The 19265-nt window shown below is 37.8% G+C and overlaps 2 protein-coding genes across 5 annotated transcripts in view; both read left to right on the forward strand.

The window, feature by feature from the left end:
- The window catches only part of LOC306848584 (xenotropic and polytropic retrovirus receptor 1 homolog), a 68783-nt gene extending 65113 nt beyond the window's left edge, over window positions 1–3670 (forward strand). The window contains exon 15 of the mRNA XM_079383225.1: window positions 440–3670. Coding sequence (XP_079239351.1) covers window positions 440–497 — 58 coding nt within the window. The 3' untranslated portion in view covers window positions 498–3670. The remainder of the gene's footprint in view (window positions 1–439) is intronic.
- Window positions 3671–4100: 430 nt separating this feature from the next.
- Window positions 4101–18679, forward strand: LOC306847875 (paired amphipathic helix protein Sin3b-like). Of its 4 annotated transcripts, none has more exons than XM_079382094.1 (19): window positions 4101–4609; window positions 5974–6080; window positions 6165–6318; window positions 7213–7551; window positions 8122–8274; window positions 8831–8953; window positions 9071–9160; window positions 9272–9390; window positions 9507–9717; window positions 10430–10546; window positions 10641–10879; window positions 11169–11352; window positions 13059–13749; window positions 13910–14079; window positions 14995–15168; window positions 15330–15422; window positions 15597–15688; window positions 16031–16229; window positions 17638–18679. In XM_079382094.1, the coding sequence occupies exons 1-19, from the start codon at window positions 4499–4501 to the stop codon at window positions 17869–17871; spliced, it is 3600 nt and encodes a 1199-aa protein (XP_079238220.1). In that variant the 5' UTR covers window positions 4101–4498; the 3' UTR covers window positions 17872–18679. The 4 variants fall into 4 exon arrangements, with proteins under 4 accessions (XP_079238220.1, XP_079238219.1, XP_079238222.1 ...); XM_079382093.1 differs by having other exon boundaries at window positions 4368–4609; window positions 6165–6330; XM_079382096.1 differs by lacking the exon at window positions 4101–4609 and adding an exon at window positions 4666–5691.
- The last annotated feature ends 586 nt before the right edge of the window (window positions 18680–19265 follow it).

The raw sequence follows: 19265 nt of genomic DNA on the forward strand, positions 1-19265 counted from the left end.
AGTAAAAATATTATTTAACATCACCCATAATCCAATTCACTGAGAAAAATGTTAAAAATATAAAACTACCTGATTTTAAGTTCAAAATAATATTTAACATCACCAAACCTACAGAATTTAAATGCATTAGGTTACACACACAGACACACACAAAAACTAGAACGCAAACACTTTTTTATGGTATAAAAAATATCATTCTAATATGCTGATTTGGTGCTGAAGAAACATTTCTTATTTTTATCAATGTTGAAAATAGTTGTGCTGCTTAATATTTTCGTGGAAGCCATGACCATTAACCCTTTTTTCCCCTGAAAGTTCAAAAGAACAATATTTATTTGATATGACATTTTTGCAAAACCAAAATCTTACTGACTCCTAACATCTGAGGTCAGTAAGTGGCATTTTAATATATATACATATATGTGTGTTTCTCTGACAGGTCTAAGAAGGATACTAAGGTGCTCATTGAGGATACGGATGATGAGGCCTTCAGCTGAACCCAGATCTCGCTGTCAAGCCACCTGTCTCTGCTTTCTATTGGTTCCTCACAGAGCTGCCTCAGCACACCTGATCCCAAACACACACAGATACATACATATTCACACACTCCCCATACCATCCAAAGACAGAGTAGTGGACAGAGTTAAGCACAAAAACAGCCGTGAGACATATCAGGACACAACAGTGACATCGTACAAACACTAACACACACATCCAACACAATACACACGCACGGAAAAGCCAAGTGTGGAATTTTCCTCAAGGTACTTTTTTTATTAGACTTTTTCATTTTGTTCCTCTATATTGATAATTTTTTGTACATTTGTTTAGGTTTTTGAATCTATATTACTGCATATGACTGTTTACAAACTTAAAATAATAACTAGGAACTGCAGGGAGGAGAGATATCATATGAAAGAATAATATATCGCACACTGCACAGACTCAAGTCGCATATTATAACTGCAGCGCATTTAGAAATAACAACAGCTCAGTAGCTGATGTTTGTTATATTCTTTTAGCTGTTTTTGTTTTTCATTTTATTTGTTTTTTTGAGTTGTCATGATGACATCAGAGTACGGCCCTGGTGGCACTTTTTGGAAATGCTTCATATTTCTAAACCATAAAAAAACATACAATGTTTAGAGAGTTATTGTTTCATCATATTTAACATGCAAATATGTTTTATTTTTTAACATGCATTGCTTTGATATCAAAGCTGTCATATTTTTGCCATGTATGGTTTGTCTTTGAGAGAATGGAGTGTGTGTGTGTGTGTGTGTGTGTGTGTTTTCTTTTGGGGAGTGATAGCTGATGTTAAATGAAAAGTTTATTTTCTGCTGTCCTCCAGCTGATGTATATTATTATTATTTTTATTGATGCTTTGACCAGTGAAACTACTATAAGTAAACTTGACATTGCTGGATAATATTTGAAATTCTATTTGGGTAAAAAAAGCAAGAAAAGATCGGATGATTCTGTGAACTATTTCAAATGCAATGATGCACTAAACTGAAAAGATTCAGGTATAATTGCCACCCAACTGCAAACTGAATGGAAGTGCACACATTTTTATTGAACTAATGTGTTTCCTACATGGCTTTTTGTATCACTTATTAAGCATTGCTATTACCACTGCAAGCCAAAGAGGAAATGCAAACACTGCCAGTCGATTTTAATTCTTATGGTTGTGATATCAGTTTTGTATTGTGGGAAACCATTTGAAATGTTGTGCATCAAAAAGTAGTTCCAGTGTGGTGAGGAGACAAGCTTTTTCCTTACCAACATTTTAACTATGGTCGCAGTTTGATTATTTGTATGCTTGATGAGTGTGGCAATATCTTTAGAATCAGTTTTAAATTTTGATGAAAAAATTTGATTGTACGTGATCTATAATATACATTTATAATGTATATTTTTGCAAGACAGGTATAACTACCTTGTCTTTCATACATTTTCATATATAGTCTCTGAATTTCAAACAGCATATTTAGGAGAAAAGTGTCTGTTTTTCGCCTCTTTATCATAATGCTTCGATAGCAGAGAGTGAAGACTGTCATTTTAACTTACAATGACTTTTTTATGATTAATATCCATTGTTGTCATCAAAAAAAAAAACACCAGGGCTGTTTTAGCTGATGTGTTTTGCTTACTTTTTTCAGCTTTTAGTTTACTTTGATACTCTTTCAACAGCGTGCGTCCTTGTATTTTTGCAAGCACAATCTTTCAGCTGTAACTAAAATCAAATGAAAAGATGAGTTTGTCTTCACAATCTCTCTTCTTATTTGCTCTTTAAAAGAAAAGTGTTAATGCTAACGAAAAAACAATGTACAGATAGCAGGCGTTGTGTTTGTGAGTAACATTTTAGTTGACTAAGTTTATTTTTTTTATTGTGTCTTTTGCTTAAACACATTTAAGGCTAAATTTAAATGTTCATAGATTGGATTATAAATCTAACACAGAAGAAAGGAAAAACTACGTGATTTGTAGTTGCAAAAGAATATAGAGTGCTATCCTCATTGAAAATGTGGTGTTACTGTGTTAACGTGCGGTCCTTTTGTCCTTTAATATTAATGAAATGTCAATCTTGTTGTTCTCAAAATGATCCTTTGCTGTCTTTAGTTCTTGACTCTGAGAACTGACTGAATCCTTTATCGAGTGGCACACAAAAAATTGTAGAAATGATACACTTTCTGAACCAATATATGGATGCTGAGCACAAATTTGCCCCATCCAGTGCTTTTTGTAATGCATTGCCAATTGTCTTGCCTGCATGCTGCTTTTGTTTTGCACTGTAAATAGTTTAATTTTTTACATTTTAAATGTGTAAAAGAATGCCGGTTAATTTATTGTACTAATTATTTATGTACAAGTTGGAGACTCTTGTTTTAAATGAGCAGTATTATGGTAGATGAAAGGCATTTTTGATTAGTCACAATTCCACAGTCTTACATATGTGAATTCTGTCGAAATAGTGTAACTTAAGACGCTTTAGTGAATATGGAATGTGATCGGTTTTATCTACAGTAGGTGTATATTTCTACTCATAACACTTTCATCCCCAGGGTTTGTGCCCATTTGACAGGACTTGGGTGACGGTGATTTTAGGATGATATTATGAACTGATCTGGCTGGAGGGAGGATTGGGATACGTTCTCATTAACACCCTATCTAGGGGTTATGTTATGAGATGAACCCTCAAAATTGAGGGGTTTTATGTTGTACTTTTTTTTTTTTTTACTTTTTCAAATACAGAACTGGAATAATACACAAGCCCTTACATTATTTCTTCATGGAGAGGAAACTATGTCGACTTGATTGCTTGCTAAACCCATGATGTTTGATATCTCTGCATTTTTTCTATCTCCTATCTTGATGTTGTATCCCTTCTTAAATACTTGACTGTGACATTGTTTGTAGTTGATAGATGGTTGTACTTTTGAGTAAGTAAAGACTTAAAGAAAAATAGAAAAAACTTGTGGTTCTGTGATTAAATAGAGATATATAAAGAAAGAAAATGTCTCAGAGTTCCCCCTTTTACAGAGTAGTTTGTAAATGTTGAGTGTATTCCTATGATGTTCCACTGATGGTCTCATTTGTGTTTCTGTATACACTTTGGTGATCCTGTCATATTTGGGTTTTATAAACCACGCTTATTTTTAAAACCTTCATTTTGTGTCAGCATTTTTATTTTACTTTACTTACTCCAGTTACTAAATTAATATTAAATGTTTTTTTTTTTTTTTCAAAATGTATGACTAAAGCAAGAGTAAACATGACACTTGTCATGCAATTTCTCATTTAGACTATGGTGAACTTTGACATTCAAAAACAAACCTCTGATACAAATGAATAATACTGTAGAAAAGATATAGTCTTTATACAAGAAGAATATGCATTTGATCATCAGAATTACTGGTCAAAACAATTCTAATGAGTCCTAAAACATTTTAAATCAATGCAAAAAAACTTTTCTACAACACTCTCCCAGTGAACAAAAACGTGCAGAATCCCATTCGTGCCTGCGGCCGCTGAGATCCCGTACACTCCGCCCTCTTTCGGTTTGTGCGCATGCGCTATTCGATTCTCCACGACTCTCTCCGTTTCCGGACGCTAGGATCCAGCGCACAGCTGCCGCCGAATTTAAAGAGACATACATCATTTGTTTAAATAATACGACCATTGGGGAAAAAAATTACATGCATTGTTTCTGGTTCTCTTCGCGGGTATCGATGGGGGCTCGTTATTGATCCGAACGCTTGACGGTGTAGTTTTAATAGGGATTGTGAGGTCTGAACACACTTGCGGGATTGAGCTGGAAGTCTATACTGGAGTAACTGGGTGGCCGTCGGTAAAGTAGACCGGACTTGTGGGGGGGAAGAGAGCTGGGTGGCCCCCCGATACGAACTGATTTTTTAACGCCAGAACAACCTGCAAACACGGAGGGACGGTAAATCATCGTGGCTTCGGTGGCTGTTGGTGGGGAAGGAAACGCACCATGGCGAAAATTCAGGCTCGCAGCAGCACTGCGAAGCAAATCAACCAGATCCAAGACAAGGCCTATGTGGTTCAGAAGCAAGTCCAGCAGCAGCACTTTCAGAAACTAAAGGTAAGAAGCATTGCAGCAAATGCATGTGTTTCCTTCTCTCTCACACAGCGCATTGTGCATTAGGAAGTGCTGTGCTGTTCACATGCATATGGGGCATATCAAAGCATTCACACTGAGTGTGTGTGTAAACGGATTTGAAAATCTTACGCACTTATTAACATCGTTTCAAGCTGGAAAAGTCGATTTGCTGTCGCTTAACGCACGGATTCCTGGTCAAAGCAATGCTAGTTTACCAGTCAAACATGATGGAAGTGTATCTGCTGGATAAAGTCTAATGTTTTCTCGTGTTTTCACCGCTGCTCTTTGTTGAAACCTAAGCCGGGGGATATTTATTGTAGCTCCGCCAGAAATCACACTTCACGCTCCGTTTGTTTAAGATTAAACGGGTTTATTTAATATAATTGACGTAGATAAGAGAAAGTAGGGGTTTTTGCTCTGCTAACAGCTGCTTTTGTCCTAAACGTGTCCCTTTTCGTTTTAACCCGACCTTTGAAAGAAACAAAAAGTGTATGTTAAGCATATCTGAAGCGTTTCTCAGTTAAAAAGCAGTTTGAATGGCGTTTTGTTTGTTTTTGTTGTGAAATCGTAGCGGGGTTGTTGTGTGTTGTGACTAGCACTAGTGCTAACGCAGCAAGGCTAAAAGAGTCGGTGAGCCTTTATTTTCCTCACTGAATATTAATAAAACCACAAAGAGAATATAAACCGGCTGTTTTTCTCCCAACCCGCTTTATTTGGGTCACTTTTCTGCATCGCAGTGGTTGGGTTGGACATTGTAACTGTTCTTTTTGTCTTGAAGGTTTATTTAGGCGTGCGTTTTTTTTTCTCGTTGGGTTTTTGTTCTTGTGAACAGAGGAAAAAATCGAATAACTTGCGTTTTGTATGTGTAGTGGTTTAGATTTCAGTGTTTTTTGTTTCTCTTGCATAATTCAAAGAATGTAGACGCTGTATTATTTTAATAGTAGAAGCAAATGCAAAGTCATTCAATGTGATGTGGATCCTCATTCAATAGAAATGGACTTGTCCCACATCAGTCCTTTCCGAGTCAAAAAAATTGCCACAATACCACCATGGTGTTCTTCAGCGTACGTCCTTAGAAGAAGCACTGTGGCAGTAGTATGGAGCAGTTATTTGTATCATATGGTAATACCATGGTACTTTAGTATGGTAGTGAAATACGTGCATCTTTGCATTATGCTCCAAGGTGCTTCAGTGAATACTATGGTTTTACCATTTTTTTAATTGACATTCCATACCTTTACTGTTCCATGGTACCTCCACAGTACTTTTGTAACTGTATACATGCTTATTTTGTATTATATTGTTTGGAAACACAATTTGGGTAAATAGATTTACATGTGTTGCAGGTGGAGGATGCCTTATCTTACTTGGACCAAGTCAAAATACGGTTCGGAAATGATCCGGGAATATACAATAAGTTTCTGGATATCATGAAAGAGTTTAAATCTCAAAGGTATGTTGGTGTCTGTGCACTTTAAATGTATTCCAATGCACAAAAAGCGTTGTGTGATTGTATTTCTGATATCTTCATCCACAGCATTGACACACCAGGAGTTATCAACAGAGTTTCTCAGCTCTTCCATGGGCATCCTGACCTTGTCCTGGGGTTTAATGCCTTTCTACCGCCTGGTTATCGGATAGAAATTCCCAAGAATGGAATGGCATTTCTTCAGTCCCCGTTGTCCTCACAGGTAGGACTTGAGGTGCTTCAGTTTACTACTTGTTTGTGTTGGTGTCTGTGTTTTGTTCTTCATTTTCACTGACATTTGTCAGCCATGAAAAGGTCATCATTTAACCACATTCACTGCTAATTTTACTTGTGTGACCTTTCTGAATGAAGATAGATATTTAGAGAAAAACAATTCAGGGTAGATCTTTATTTTTTGCTAGCGGGACTTAGATTTAAGCAAGCGTTGTATACTAAAATGCAAGTTTGCTAAAACAGTGCCTAAATAACTGTTTGGCAATTTTTTTGCCTTTTCAATAACACATGGACTTTCTGGCAGAAGACAAAAGAAGAGGCGGAGCAAGTATTCCATTTTAATGAGTGACTGCTAAGACAAATATTTTTATTTGGAATAATATGCACTGATGAACTGTGCACAATAAAACAGGAATGTGTATTAAGAGAGAAAATGGGGTTGATATTGATTTCATGTTGACTTTGGCCCTGTCCCAAATAGGCCCCATGCTAGCTTCCTTTGAGTTCACACTTTGGTGACGTCATGCCACATAGACGGTCAGTGAGTAGTCCAAATGACATTAGCTTTATGTTTTAGAATAAATGGGCTGTTATTTCATGAAAATCTATAAGAGCTTTATAATTGCTTCCATGTCATTTTGATTGTCATGGTCAACATTTATTGTTGTAATAACTCAATGCATCTCCATTAAATAAATGCACCTTTGGTGAGTGTTGGTTTCAAAAACATTCATGAAATCTTACCGACCCCAAACTTTTGAATGGTAGTGTATGTTTTTGTAAAAGTTATGTATTCCTGTTCTCCTGTAGTAATAAAGCTATGTGGAGATGTTGGCTTTCTTGGTGTATTAAAGTAAGTCTTTTTTGGTTTCTTTTCTCTCAGGTCTCTCCGGGACCAGGAAGGAGCACGGGCAGCTCTGTGGTTAGTGCCTCTTCATCAGCAGTGGCCGAAGCAGGACCAGCTCCGAATGAAGCTGTGACCTCTCCGGAGAGCATCGCTTCATCATCTGGACCTCCTGAACAATCAAGCAGGTTGTCACTTCCTCTGCCCAGCCGAGAGAGCCAATCACAGCCGGCCACCACGTCAGTGTCCCCTCCCACATCAGAGCCCAGTCCTGTGGAGTTTGATAGTGCCATCAGTTACGTCAATAAGATCAAAAACCGATTTTTGGACTACCCAGAAACTTACCGGGCCTTTCTGGAAATTCTACATACATACCAGGTGAGAGCAATAGTGGAATCACATTTTTATCCATTTTTTTTTTTTCTCTCCTCAAGGTTTGACACTATCTGCAACCTTTTGTATTACCAGCCCGGATAATAACCGGTTGCTACCATCAATATCACAGAGCAAGACTTTTGACTATCGATGTAAAGTCTGATCCACTTCGCAGCATATTCTGGTCAAGAACTTTCCTTTTGTTATTATCTACCATTTAGGTCAGCAAAAATGTCTGTAGCCTTTGTGATCTGAATTTCTGTCACTGTAAAAGCATGAAGTTCTCATAATTTTACAGACATTAAATATATATTTCTGCTTGTGGATGTCTTGCATTTCAGCAAGCCAATGATATTGGAGCTTGTGATTTTTAGCAGATGGCTGCCTTTTTCATGCAGTATGCACCAGACTGTCAATGAACGGACTGTGGGCCATCCGTGGGTGTTCTGCCTGAGGCTGAAACTAGGCTACTACCTGCTAGTGCTAAAGGAAATAGACTCTTGGACTGTTTTCCTACCCATCCCATGAACTTATCGATGTTCATTGATTTGTGCGTCCTGTGTCCATTTGCAGAAGGAACAGCTGGAGGTGAAGGAGAGCAGAGGGCGTAGCACTGGAGGAATGACCGAAGATGAAGTTTTCTCTAAAGTGGCAAGCCTTTTCAAAGGTCAAGAGGATCTGCTTGCAGAGTTTGGCCAGTTTTTGCCTGATGCAAAGAGATCTCTGGTTAGAAAATGACCTTTGTCTACTTTGTCTTGTCTTGCACTTGTATCGATTTGCAACAAAAGGTTTTTCTCAAAGATTTTCAGTTGTTTGCACTGTCATGCAAAAGTTTGGGGTCAGTAAGTTTTTTTTTATTTATTTATTTATTTATTTTTAATACTTTTTATTCAGCAAGGTTGTATCATACTGTATTGATCAACAGTAACAGTAAAACATGTATAATATTATGAAGGATTTCTGTTTCTTATGAACATTCTATTCATCAAAATATTCTAAAAAAAAAGTGTCACATTTTCTACAAAAAATATTAGGATGCACAACTGTTTTTGACATTGATAATAAGAAAATTATTATTTTTGCCATGTTTATTACTATGACATCACAGGAATAAATTACATTTTAAAATGTATTAAAGTAGAGAACTGTTGTTTTTGTTATTGTTCAAACAAATACAGTCTTGGAGTGCCTTTCAAAACCATTAAAACATTTTACTGACCCCAGACTTTTGAAAAGTAGAGAAAGTATGTATTAATTTATTTCTGACTGTCTTTGATTCCAGTTTACTGGAGGTTCTTTGCCTGGCAAAGACAGTCTGAAGAAAGCAGAGGAAGATGAAATGAATAAACAGAGCAAGAAGAGACCTAGACCCATGTTACTGCCCCACATGACCCCCCTTCTGAAGGTCAGATTTCGCAAAACTCTCCCAAAGCAGGGATACCACATGCCTCGGTGTCCTAAAAACCTGCAGTATATGCTGGTTACTTGTGCTTAAACAATTTATTTGTTTTTATCCACATAGAAAAAAATGAAGTATTCCTGCTCCAAGGACCCATCATTTGCCTCTGTCGGAAAGCATGGAGTTTTACGGGAATTCACGTTCTTTGACAAGGTGTGTTTCATAAACAAAATTTCTCTGAAATGTAAGTGGTAGTAAGTCAGCCATCGCCATAGGATTTATTACGCAGTCACAGCCATTGAACAATTTCATTTATTTTTTTAGGTTCGCCGTCTGCTCAAGAGTCAGGAGGTGTACGAGAATTTCTTACGCTGTATAGCTCTGTTCAATCAGGAAGTGGTTTCAGGGGCCGAACTCCTGCAGCTTGTGACTCCATTCTTGGGGTAAGAAAAATTTAAATAGGGCATGTTTATTTAATCCTGTTTGTTTTCATATGGTGAATTTTGCGGCCCTTTCATGTCGCTCATGATTCATATGCTGCTGGTGCCTCATTCTGTAGGAAGTTTCCAGAACTGTACACCCAGTTTAAGTCATTTTTGGGTGATAAAGAGCTGTCTCATGCCATCATGGGCCTCTCTGACCGCTACATGGAGGGTGGAGGCAGAGAAGTGGATTACGCCTCCTGTAAACGTCTGGGATCCAGCTACAGAGCTCTGCCCAAGACCTACCAGCAGCCCAAATGCAGTGGCCGAACTGCTATATGCAAAGAGGTACTGCATTTTTAGAAATAGTCGAAACTGAAATGTTATGGAAGCAATTTAATGTTTGTACTTTTATTAATATAATTAATAATGTCATATACAGTATAATTGTCTATATATTGTGTATATATTATACATATTACTGGAGTATTTGTACTTATTATTGACAATATATAATTAATGTTTGTGCGTGTGTGTTTGTGTGTACGTTTTGTTTTTTTCCTTTACTGCTTTAATACATATTTCACCTCAGCATTATGCTAATAATCTAAGAAAAAATTATGCAAATCTACCGTTACAAAAATGGCAACCACTCAGCCGTTAGGTCTTTAAAGGAGAGGCGTTAATGATGACACAAATCCTGGGTTGGTCCCGATCCACAGATAATGGTACAAATTCGCAGAAGCCCAAATCTCCATGAAGCATTTGGAAAATGGGGTGTTTCAACCCCCACACTGCTCTTTTTTTTTTTTTTTTTTTTTTCAGTTGAATTTGAATGGAAACACTTATCACGAATAGCTCTTTTTCCAGGGTGCCTGGAGAACCTGGAGGTGTCGCCGCCGAGTGCTTGTTTGTAAACAGTAGTTTTCTATGTAGAAAATAAGCTAGACATTCATGCCAAATCTGAAAAAAAGTGCATCCAGATATTGCTAAGGCTTCAGTCATGGGGTCAGAAACTTGATGGCAGTACAAATGCTTTAAGCTCATTGTTTTGTTGTAGGTGCTGAATGATACCTGGGTCTCATTCCCTTCCTGGTCAGAAGACTCCACTTTTGTGAGTTCCAAGAAAACACCATATGAAGAGCAACTTCATCGCTGTGAGGATGAGAGGTTTGAGGTAAGATTATCTCTTTAAAAAATATCAGAAGATTTAGGTTTCAACTGAAACTCAGTTGAGATTGATATTGATTTTTATTTTTTTTGCTTTGTAGCTGGATGTTGTGCTTGAGACTAATTTGGCAACGATAAGAGTTTTGGAAAGCGTGCAGAAGAAATTATCCCGCCTTTCGCCGGAGGATCAAGAGCGCTTCCGATTGGACGACTGTCTTGGTGGAACTTCTGAAGTCATCCAGCGTCGTGCAATCTATCGCATCTATGGTGACAAGGCTCCAGAAATCATAGATGGGTTAAAGAGGAGTCCAGCCACTGCAGTTCCTGTTGTACTCAAAAGGTTAACAAAAAAGTCTGACAATCGGTATCTCTAGTTACATTTGACAGCAAAAGTAATAAAATAATTCAGGGGTCAACAACCTATTTATTCTATTCCTATTTATTCAGGAAAGAGTCAGTATACAGAGTTAATCAAAGCAGAATAGTTAATCAAAAAAGCAAAGAGTAATGTAAATTTTACACTATCCCTAATTTTGCAGTCATTTGTGTTCATAAAGTTTTAAGAGTTCCTCAGTTGAGCAGAAATGACATTTTGACTAGAGAATAAATGGATGATTTTCTTGCCATAGATTGAAAGCTAAAGAGGAGGAGTGGAGGGAGGCCCAGCAGGGCTTCAACAAAATCTGGAGAGAGCAATATGAGAAGGCGTATCTGAAATCACTGGACCACCAGGGTGTCAACTTCAAACAGAACGACATGAAGGCTCTTCGATCCAAGAGTCTTCTCAATGAAATAGAGAGCATCTATGACGAGGTGAGTTTAGCTGATCTTCCATTTCTGAAGGCCTAATGACTCATTCTCAGTAGGGTGGCCAGACGTCCCATTTTCCCGGGGCAATTCTGTATTTCGGCTCTATTTTAGTGTCCTGACTTAAGAAAAAATCATGTTTTGTCCCATATTTCAAAATTTCTTTACGACTGGGTGATCAGAGTGAGTAGAAGTAGTGTTCTGTCATGCGATTACAGCCTAATCAATGATGGCTAAGCTTGTCGTAGAACAAAATTACTATAAAATCACAATTCGTTATCGATTAACTCGCCGTTATTGAAGGCAGGATAGGTGGAATCACGAATGACAAACAGAAGTACTCGTGCATGATCAGGTCTCCTTGCAAATTAACTGCCAAATACACGCACAGTTTTTAAAATGTCACACAATTAAAGTGTGTGGAGTAACTCATGTAAATACAGTCTGTTATGGCTTAAGTGAAAGTAAACGGGTGGGTGAAAACCAGATGTGTCTTAGTATATTACATCCATTCATGCAGTCTTTAAGGGACAGCACTGTAATTACATTTTTGTCCGTCTCATTAATGTTAATCAAACAACAAAAAATGTTAAATAAATGTATACATGTTAAATAAACTCACTGAATTTGAAAAACAAGTTTATTTAATTTGTATCTCTATCATTTGTCTTATGGTTTGTAATTTGCTTTTTTTTTCTTCTATATATTTATGAAATAAAATTTTATTGCCCACCCGTTCTGTATTCCACAGTGAGAAATCTGGTCGCCCTAATTCTCAGGATCTAGAAAAGAGCTTTTCCATTACTATAATCTGTCCTTAATTTTGAGTTGTAATTTCATATACTACATTATTTTGACAGTAGGAGCAGTCATTTGGGTCTATATAGATAATGACATGGACTTGAATAAATGTAGTCACAGTGGAGGTTAATAAAGGACTAAAATTGTGGACAAGTGAGTTCAGTAAACATTCTACTCATTGATTCAGTCACAGTGACATTTGATTTGAAAAAAATCAAAAGCTTAAATCATTGCGTCTATAACAGCTTTTAAATTGCCATGTTGTTATTATTCAGTAAACTAGTCTCAAGCTCTATTTGGCATCCTTTTTAATTTTATTCTTCTGACACAATGTAAAAAATAAAGGAGGTATTTCAGTCATGAACAACATCTCGTGAATTATTCCCCTCTACAACATATAAAATCTCTTTTTTTTTTTACTCCCCAGATCCTCTCTCACTTCTTTCTCCTGCTCTATTTTCATGGTGTGATTTTTACAATGTCATAATAATTTTTTTTTTTCACTTTTGATCCCTATTAGCATCCTTAACTTTAATCCATTAACTTTGAGAATGTTTCTTAGGGAATGCAATAGACTATGTTTTTTTTGCCAAAATAACATTTGGAATATTTGTTTGTTGTTATAATAAATAGCGCAATCTTCTGGATGGGTTGAACTGGGACAAGTACAGTCCCATGTAACAGCAGTTAAAGTCAGGAATAGCACATGGATCTGTTTCTTTATTGTCGAAATAAACTAATGTTCAAACAATAAGAACTCATCACATTTTCTTCATCGTCACCATTTTAATTCTGCATTCCTGCTCAATAAAAACAGAGTACATCGTGTGAAATCTCATCTCAGGTCACTTGCTACAAGAGTCTCATATGTCATGCAGATAACTAGCGCTTTTGTTTTTTCCCCTCTACAGAGGCAGGAGCAGAGCACAGAAGAGGGCGGCGTGGGCCAGCAAGGTCGTGACGGCTCAGGCACAAATTCGACCAGCGAACCACACATGATCTTCACTTACGAAGACAAACAGATCCTGGAGGACGCCGCCTCCCTCATCATCTACCATGTCAAGCGGCAGCCCACCATCCACAAGGACGACAAGGACCACATCAAGCGTATCATCCAGCACTTTGTCCCCGACCTCTTTTTCGCCCGTCGTGGAGAGCTAAGTGAGACAGAGGAGTTCACGGATGAGGAAGCCGAGGGTGAGGACAGCACCACCGCAGGAGGCGGAGTCTCAACAGGCGGCCAGCAACAGCTGAACGGGGATTCCAGACGAAGACGATGTACTTCCCCTCAGAGCATGGACACCTCTATGGCCGCCCACAGTATGATTCCAGAAGGGGAGGCAGTGGATCTGCGGGACCCAGAGGCTGAGCACCAGAAGGAGCTGGATGGAGTCTACAACCTGTTCTTCGTCAATAATAACTGGTACTTCTTCCTGCGGCTGCACCAAACTCTGTGCTCACGGCTGCTAAAGGTTTACAGGCAGGCAGAGAGACAGTTACTGGAACACAGGGTGGAGCAGAATCGGGAACGGCTGCTCATGGGAGAGGGGCGCAGAGAAAAGGCAAACGACCTGGCCATGGAGTTGCGTCTAAAACAGCCCAGTGAGTAGATTTCCTGAACGATGCACATGTACACTTACACCTACACAAGGTTTGCATGGGATGCACCTCTAACATTTGCTTTGGGATAGTTACTAATCTGGTTTTAGAACTAAATTAACAGGCTTGCACAAATTTTTACAAGTAATGTCTGTTGTATCAGGTGAAGTAGAGTTAGAGGAATATTACCCAGCGTTCTTAGACATGGTACGCAGTCTTCTGGATGGAAACCTGGAGTCTACGCAATACGAGGACACCCTGAGAGAGATGTTCACCATCCACGCTTACATCGGATTTACCATCGACAAGCTCATTCAGAACATCGTAAGACAGGTGGGTTGAAGAGTTGCATTACACAGAGCTAAGATTCTTGGGGTATTTGTATACTTTTAAAGGGGCCATAAATTTTACAACCATTTTTCAACTCTCAGATCTTTTACAAATGACTGGTTTTGCTCTTGAAGTGTTGGAAGACGTTATGCAAATAACCTCAGTTCTGATTCACCCATTATCTTAATTGAATAGATATTAAATTGCCATTTATATGTATACAGGCATGCAAATTTATTTAATTAAATTTCATTCTTTGCGATTTGTTGATCGTGGTAAGCCGTAATACGATTTTGGTTTATTTAAATTCATCATTCAGCCCAATTATGGCATCATAAGCATAAAAGTTCCCAAATAACTTTTTATTTTTTGCAGTTTGTGTTTCTTAAATGGTTGGAGGGAGCTGACTGGGAAGGGAACCTTAGGGGCCGTTCACACAGAACACGTCTTTGCGTCTAAAAACACGAGATGCACCTCTCAAGAATGGTTTAAAAAAGAAAAAAAAGCACAGCGCAGAATGCCACCTCCGCCATGTTTCTGTCAAATAAAACAATTGCCATGCCAACTTGCTACTGTAAACAAAAGCTTGCACTGCTTGCCCCACCTCCAGGGCCTTCTGATAGAACCACTGTTTTGGAACTGACATTGAAGAGTGGCGCTGCGTGTAAAAGTTGAAATTCTTTTAGCTGGACATGGCATCTTAAAAATGTGCGTTCTTGTGCAAAAGACGTGAGCGCAACACTCATACACGTTCGTCTAGTGCATGTCTACATAGAAAAGCAATGGAAAAGTAGTTGAAATTAAAATGAAAAAACACATTCTGTGTGAATGCTATAGTACTTTTATATTTCAAAAGAGCAAGTAAAATCTTTTTTGTTTAACTGTTAGCATGCTCTTCTCTCTGATTGACTCCAACAGCTTCAGCACTTGGTCAGTGATGAGGTGTGTCTGCAAGTCACTGAGCTGTACCTGGCCGAGAGGAAGAGGGGTGCTGCTGGTGGCAATCTCTCGTCCCAGTGTGTCCGTGCTGCCTGGGAGGCCAGCTACCAATGGAAGGCTGAGAGAGTCATGGCTGAGGAAAACTGCTTCAAGGTGCTTGACCTACTGCTGTCCCTACATATGACCAAAATTTATGTGGAAATCTAATTTCAGATGTTATATTCACCTCCTCGGTTGCATTAATCCTATGAATTGGCATGCTTGTTTTGTAATTACCTTGTTTAGTTTGTAATTTCTTGGCTGTTTCTCATCAGGTCATGTTCATTCAAAACAAAAGTCAGGTGACCTTAACGATTGAATTGCTGGACACAGAGGAGGCCCAAGGCGATGACCCTCTGGATGTTCAGGTAACTCCACACGAAGTTCTGTATTTTTACAACAGAAAATACTTCTGAAACTTGTTGTTTTTTTCATAGAAAATTTTAAAAGCGTCAAATTTAATTGGAGAATCTGGTTTGGTGAGGCAGGAGTGTAATCTTGTTTTCTAGTGCATTAATATTTGTGTTTATGTCTTGTTTCAGAGCCTGTCTAATTATATGGAGCAGTATATAGGAACTGAATCTGTATGCTCTCAGACAGAGGGATACTACTTCAAGCCTGTGTTTCTACCCAGGTAAAAACCATGTTTGCACTTGTTTAACCTGCTTTCTCTATGCCTGTTCTTTCTCTTTTGTAGCCAGGAGGTTAATTATTCATTTGTTTAGAGGTGCATGAATTTTATTTCATTTCTGCTCTGCTCCACTTTTTTTATTTGTTTTGTTTTGTTTACAAGCCCAATATTACTTACTTTCTCTCAGCAACACTCATTATTTTTAGACCCATATTATTTGACGCTGTTTCTGGAATAAAATATAAAGTGCTTTTGTAATATGAACTAAAAATTGCTTGTTGAAATGTAATAAATTTCAAATTAATGTGAAACTAGATTGACATTTGTTCTGCACCTCACGTTTAGGAATCTGAGGCATTTTCGTGGCTGGCAGCTCAAGCAGGTGGAAGCCATGCGCTGCCGGAGAGAGTGGCATCGGAAGATGGGTGTGGAGACAGCCGGGAACCTGGACTGCCGTTTCAAACTGAACACGCACAAGATGGTGTTTGTGATGAACTCCGAAGACTACATGTACCGCCGAGGGGCCCTGGTGAAGGCTCGGAGGGTATGTTTGTAAAATACATATGTTAATACAATATAACCAAAAGATTCTGAACATTTCTATAGTCAATATACATTTTTCGCTTTAGTATTTTGTCAGTTAAATTTGCGCTTTCTAAGTGCAGTCTCTATAAAATGATTTTCAAAAATACTTTTAAATTCAAATAATAAATGATGCTAACCATATAACTCATGCATGGTTAGGATCACAAAAGAAGCTTAATAACCTTTAAAAGAGATGAAAATGCTTCCCATATACACTTCCATTCAAATGTTTGTGCTCAGTAAGACTTTGTTTTTGAAAGAAGTCTCTTATAAACACTAATAATAATAATAATAATAAACACTGTAATATTTGAAATGTGATTCAAATTTAAAAACTGTTTTCTATTTTAATGTATTTCAATATATAATTTATTCATGTGATGACACCTGAATTTTCAGCAACCATCACGCCACTCTTCAGTAGCGCATTATCCTTCAGAAATCATTCTAATATGCCGATTTGATGCCCAGTGAACATTTCTTATTATTATGAATGTTGAAAATAGTTGTACTGCTTTATAATTTTGTGGAAACTGACATATTTTTTCAGTATTCTTTAATAGAAAAAGAACTGCATTTATTTGAAATAGACATCTTTTGTAACATTATAAATGTCTTTACTGCCACTTTTGGTCAATTTAATGCATCATTCCTGAATGAGTTATAAATCTTATTAACACCAAACTTTTAAAAAGTAGGGTCTTTCGCACTGGAGGAACCTTTTCATAGTTCCTAGAACTATTGGCGGAAGTTCCGCTTTTTGACGTTCTCACCGCAGGAACTAGGAAAATATTTAGTTTGGGGAAATCAATTATCTCCTATTGCAGAGTAGGGTCTAAAACAGTTCTATAGGAACTACCAGTGACGTATGTGTACACTGATTGGCCAAAAGCATACGAAACACTAGCTACCAGGCATTTTTAAAAATCCATGTAAGAATGTTTTCTCCACCAACATGGAAAACAGCGATAACGCCATTTAGCTACCTGTTGTCTGCAGCACTGTTCTTTTCGCAGCCTCTGATATTTAACACTGCAAGTTGTCACTTCTTTTTTTAAATGCTTTTTCAGTTGTGTAAATTGTGCGTTTACATTCCATCTTCATTATCACGAAACCCACAACACACCACAAAAACAGCTCTGATCACAGCATCCTCCATTGCTGAAGTTTGTAAATGCCACAAATAAAGACACTGCTGACAAGCTCTTTCAGAGTTCCTGCTGCCGGTGCGAATGCAACCAGGAAAACGACCCGTGGGTGAAATTGGTTCTCTAGAACCACCATGCTGGCTAGTTTCTAGAACCACATGGTGCGAAAGCCCGTAGTACTAGTGTATTTATTTATTTTTGTCCCATCTTTTCCTCTAGTCCCAGCACAGAGTAGCACGGGCCCAGCACGAGCGTTTCGAGCAGTGGCACCGGGGCTGGTTGAGCGAGCATGTGTCCTCCAGCGCAGAGAACAGCGTGCAAGACTGGCTCATGGGAGAAGAGGACGAGGACATGATCCCCTGCAAGACCACCTGCGTGTCCATGCAGGTCAAAGGCTTACATGTCAACAGGTACCAGGTGCACTACAACAGCAAGGCCCCCGCCTCACCGTAACAACCTCAAGCCTTGGGATGGATTTTGTGATCTCTCTCTCTCTCCGTTTTCTCTCTTTGTCTCTTTCTCGCTCACTCTTTTAAATGGCCGAGCTTAAACATGCTTGGCTGAAACACGGCGAACAGACAGGAGTGGTTTGAGGACAGACAGCTGCTCAAAGGAGGGAATGCCTCATTGAAAAGCATCACATCTCGACACTAGTCCATCATGATCGATGCAGTTACCAGACGTTTCAGAAATGTGAATGTCTTTTTTTTTTTTTTTTTTTTTAAAGAAAGTCCATTGTAGTTTTTAGCTCCTGAAACAAGAGTTTTGTTTTGTTTATACGGAAGTATTGAGAGACTAGGTTTAAAGTATGTCTACAACATCTGTATGTCTTTTTGTACAGTAAAGTCGACTCAAGAGCTCGAGCAATTGCATATATACAGCAGAAAGATTATTCTGTGTGCATTTTCTTGGCTATGAATGGTGACTTGGAAAAATTATGTTTTCCTGGCGCACACTGGCATCTTATCCGTAACGTCCTTGCTTTAGTTCTCTGTTTTGTGTTCTTTGTTTTCATCGTCTCTTATAAATGAACAGAGGATCGCCAGTGCCGCCCGTCAATCACTGCTCATGATTTATAGTCGATTTTGTTAAACATCCAGATCATGTATCATATCGATCTCGCCAAATCCTTGCTTTTGTTTGGTGTAATTTTTACATATTAAAACAGAAAAATGACAAAATCAGTGTTTTGAAAAAAGAATGTATAACATTTATCCTGTATCAGTTATCACAAAATAAACAACCTAGTTGTGCAGTTCTTAAAGAACGGGTCGTGATTCTTGCCGAATTCTCACATTTTCATCAGAAGATTGTGCATTTGGAATAGCAACATTATCCTGTCTTATGGTTTATTGGATGTTACAATTTAATATTTATCTATCTGCAGATACCATGGTGGAAAACCAGCTTCTTTAATACATGTTTGGACAGGCAGAAGATTTTCTGTGAAATATCATCCAAAGAAAGTTGAACAAAGTGTCTGGGTCATGTTTCACCCCACAGTTTTTTATTTTATTAAAGACATTTAAGCACATTTACCAAAGATCCTTTTTACATTTTACATTAAAAACACATTAAAACCTTCACAAATGAAATTAAATACAATAAATACTAGAAAGGTGTATATTTATTTATTTATTTATTTTTTGGTAAATGCATGGTAGTGTTAAACTGTCGTGAAAATGTCAAAATACAATACATTTTAATGTTCTTCAATAAGCTTAATTTGATTTATGGTTTACAGTGTGTCTTTTAGGTTATTTATTTATTTTTTGGCAGAAATATCTCCACTGGTTTCATGATATTCATCCAGAAAGTTTTTAAAAATGATGATATATTTAATAATA

The sequence above is a fragment of the Barbus barbus genome (assembly GCF_936440315.1).
Source record: "Barbus barbus genome assembly, chromosome: 28".
Lineage (NCBI taxonomy): Eukaryota > Metazoa > Chordata > Actinopteri > Cypriniformes > Cyprinidae > Barbus > Barbus barbus.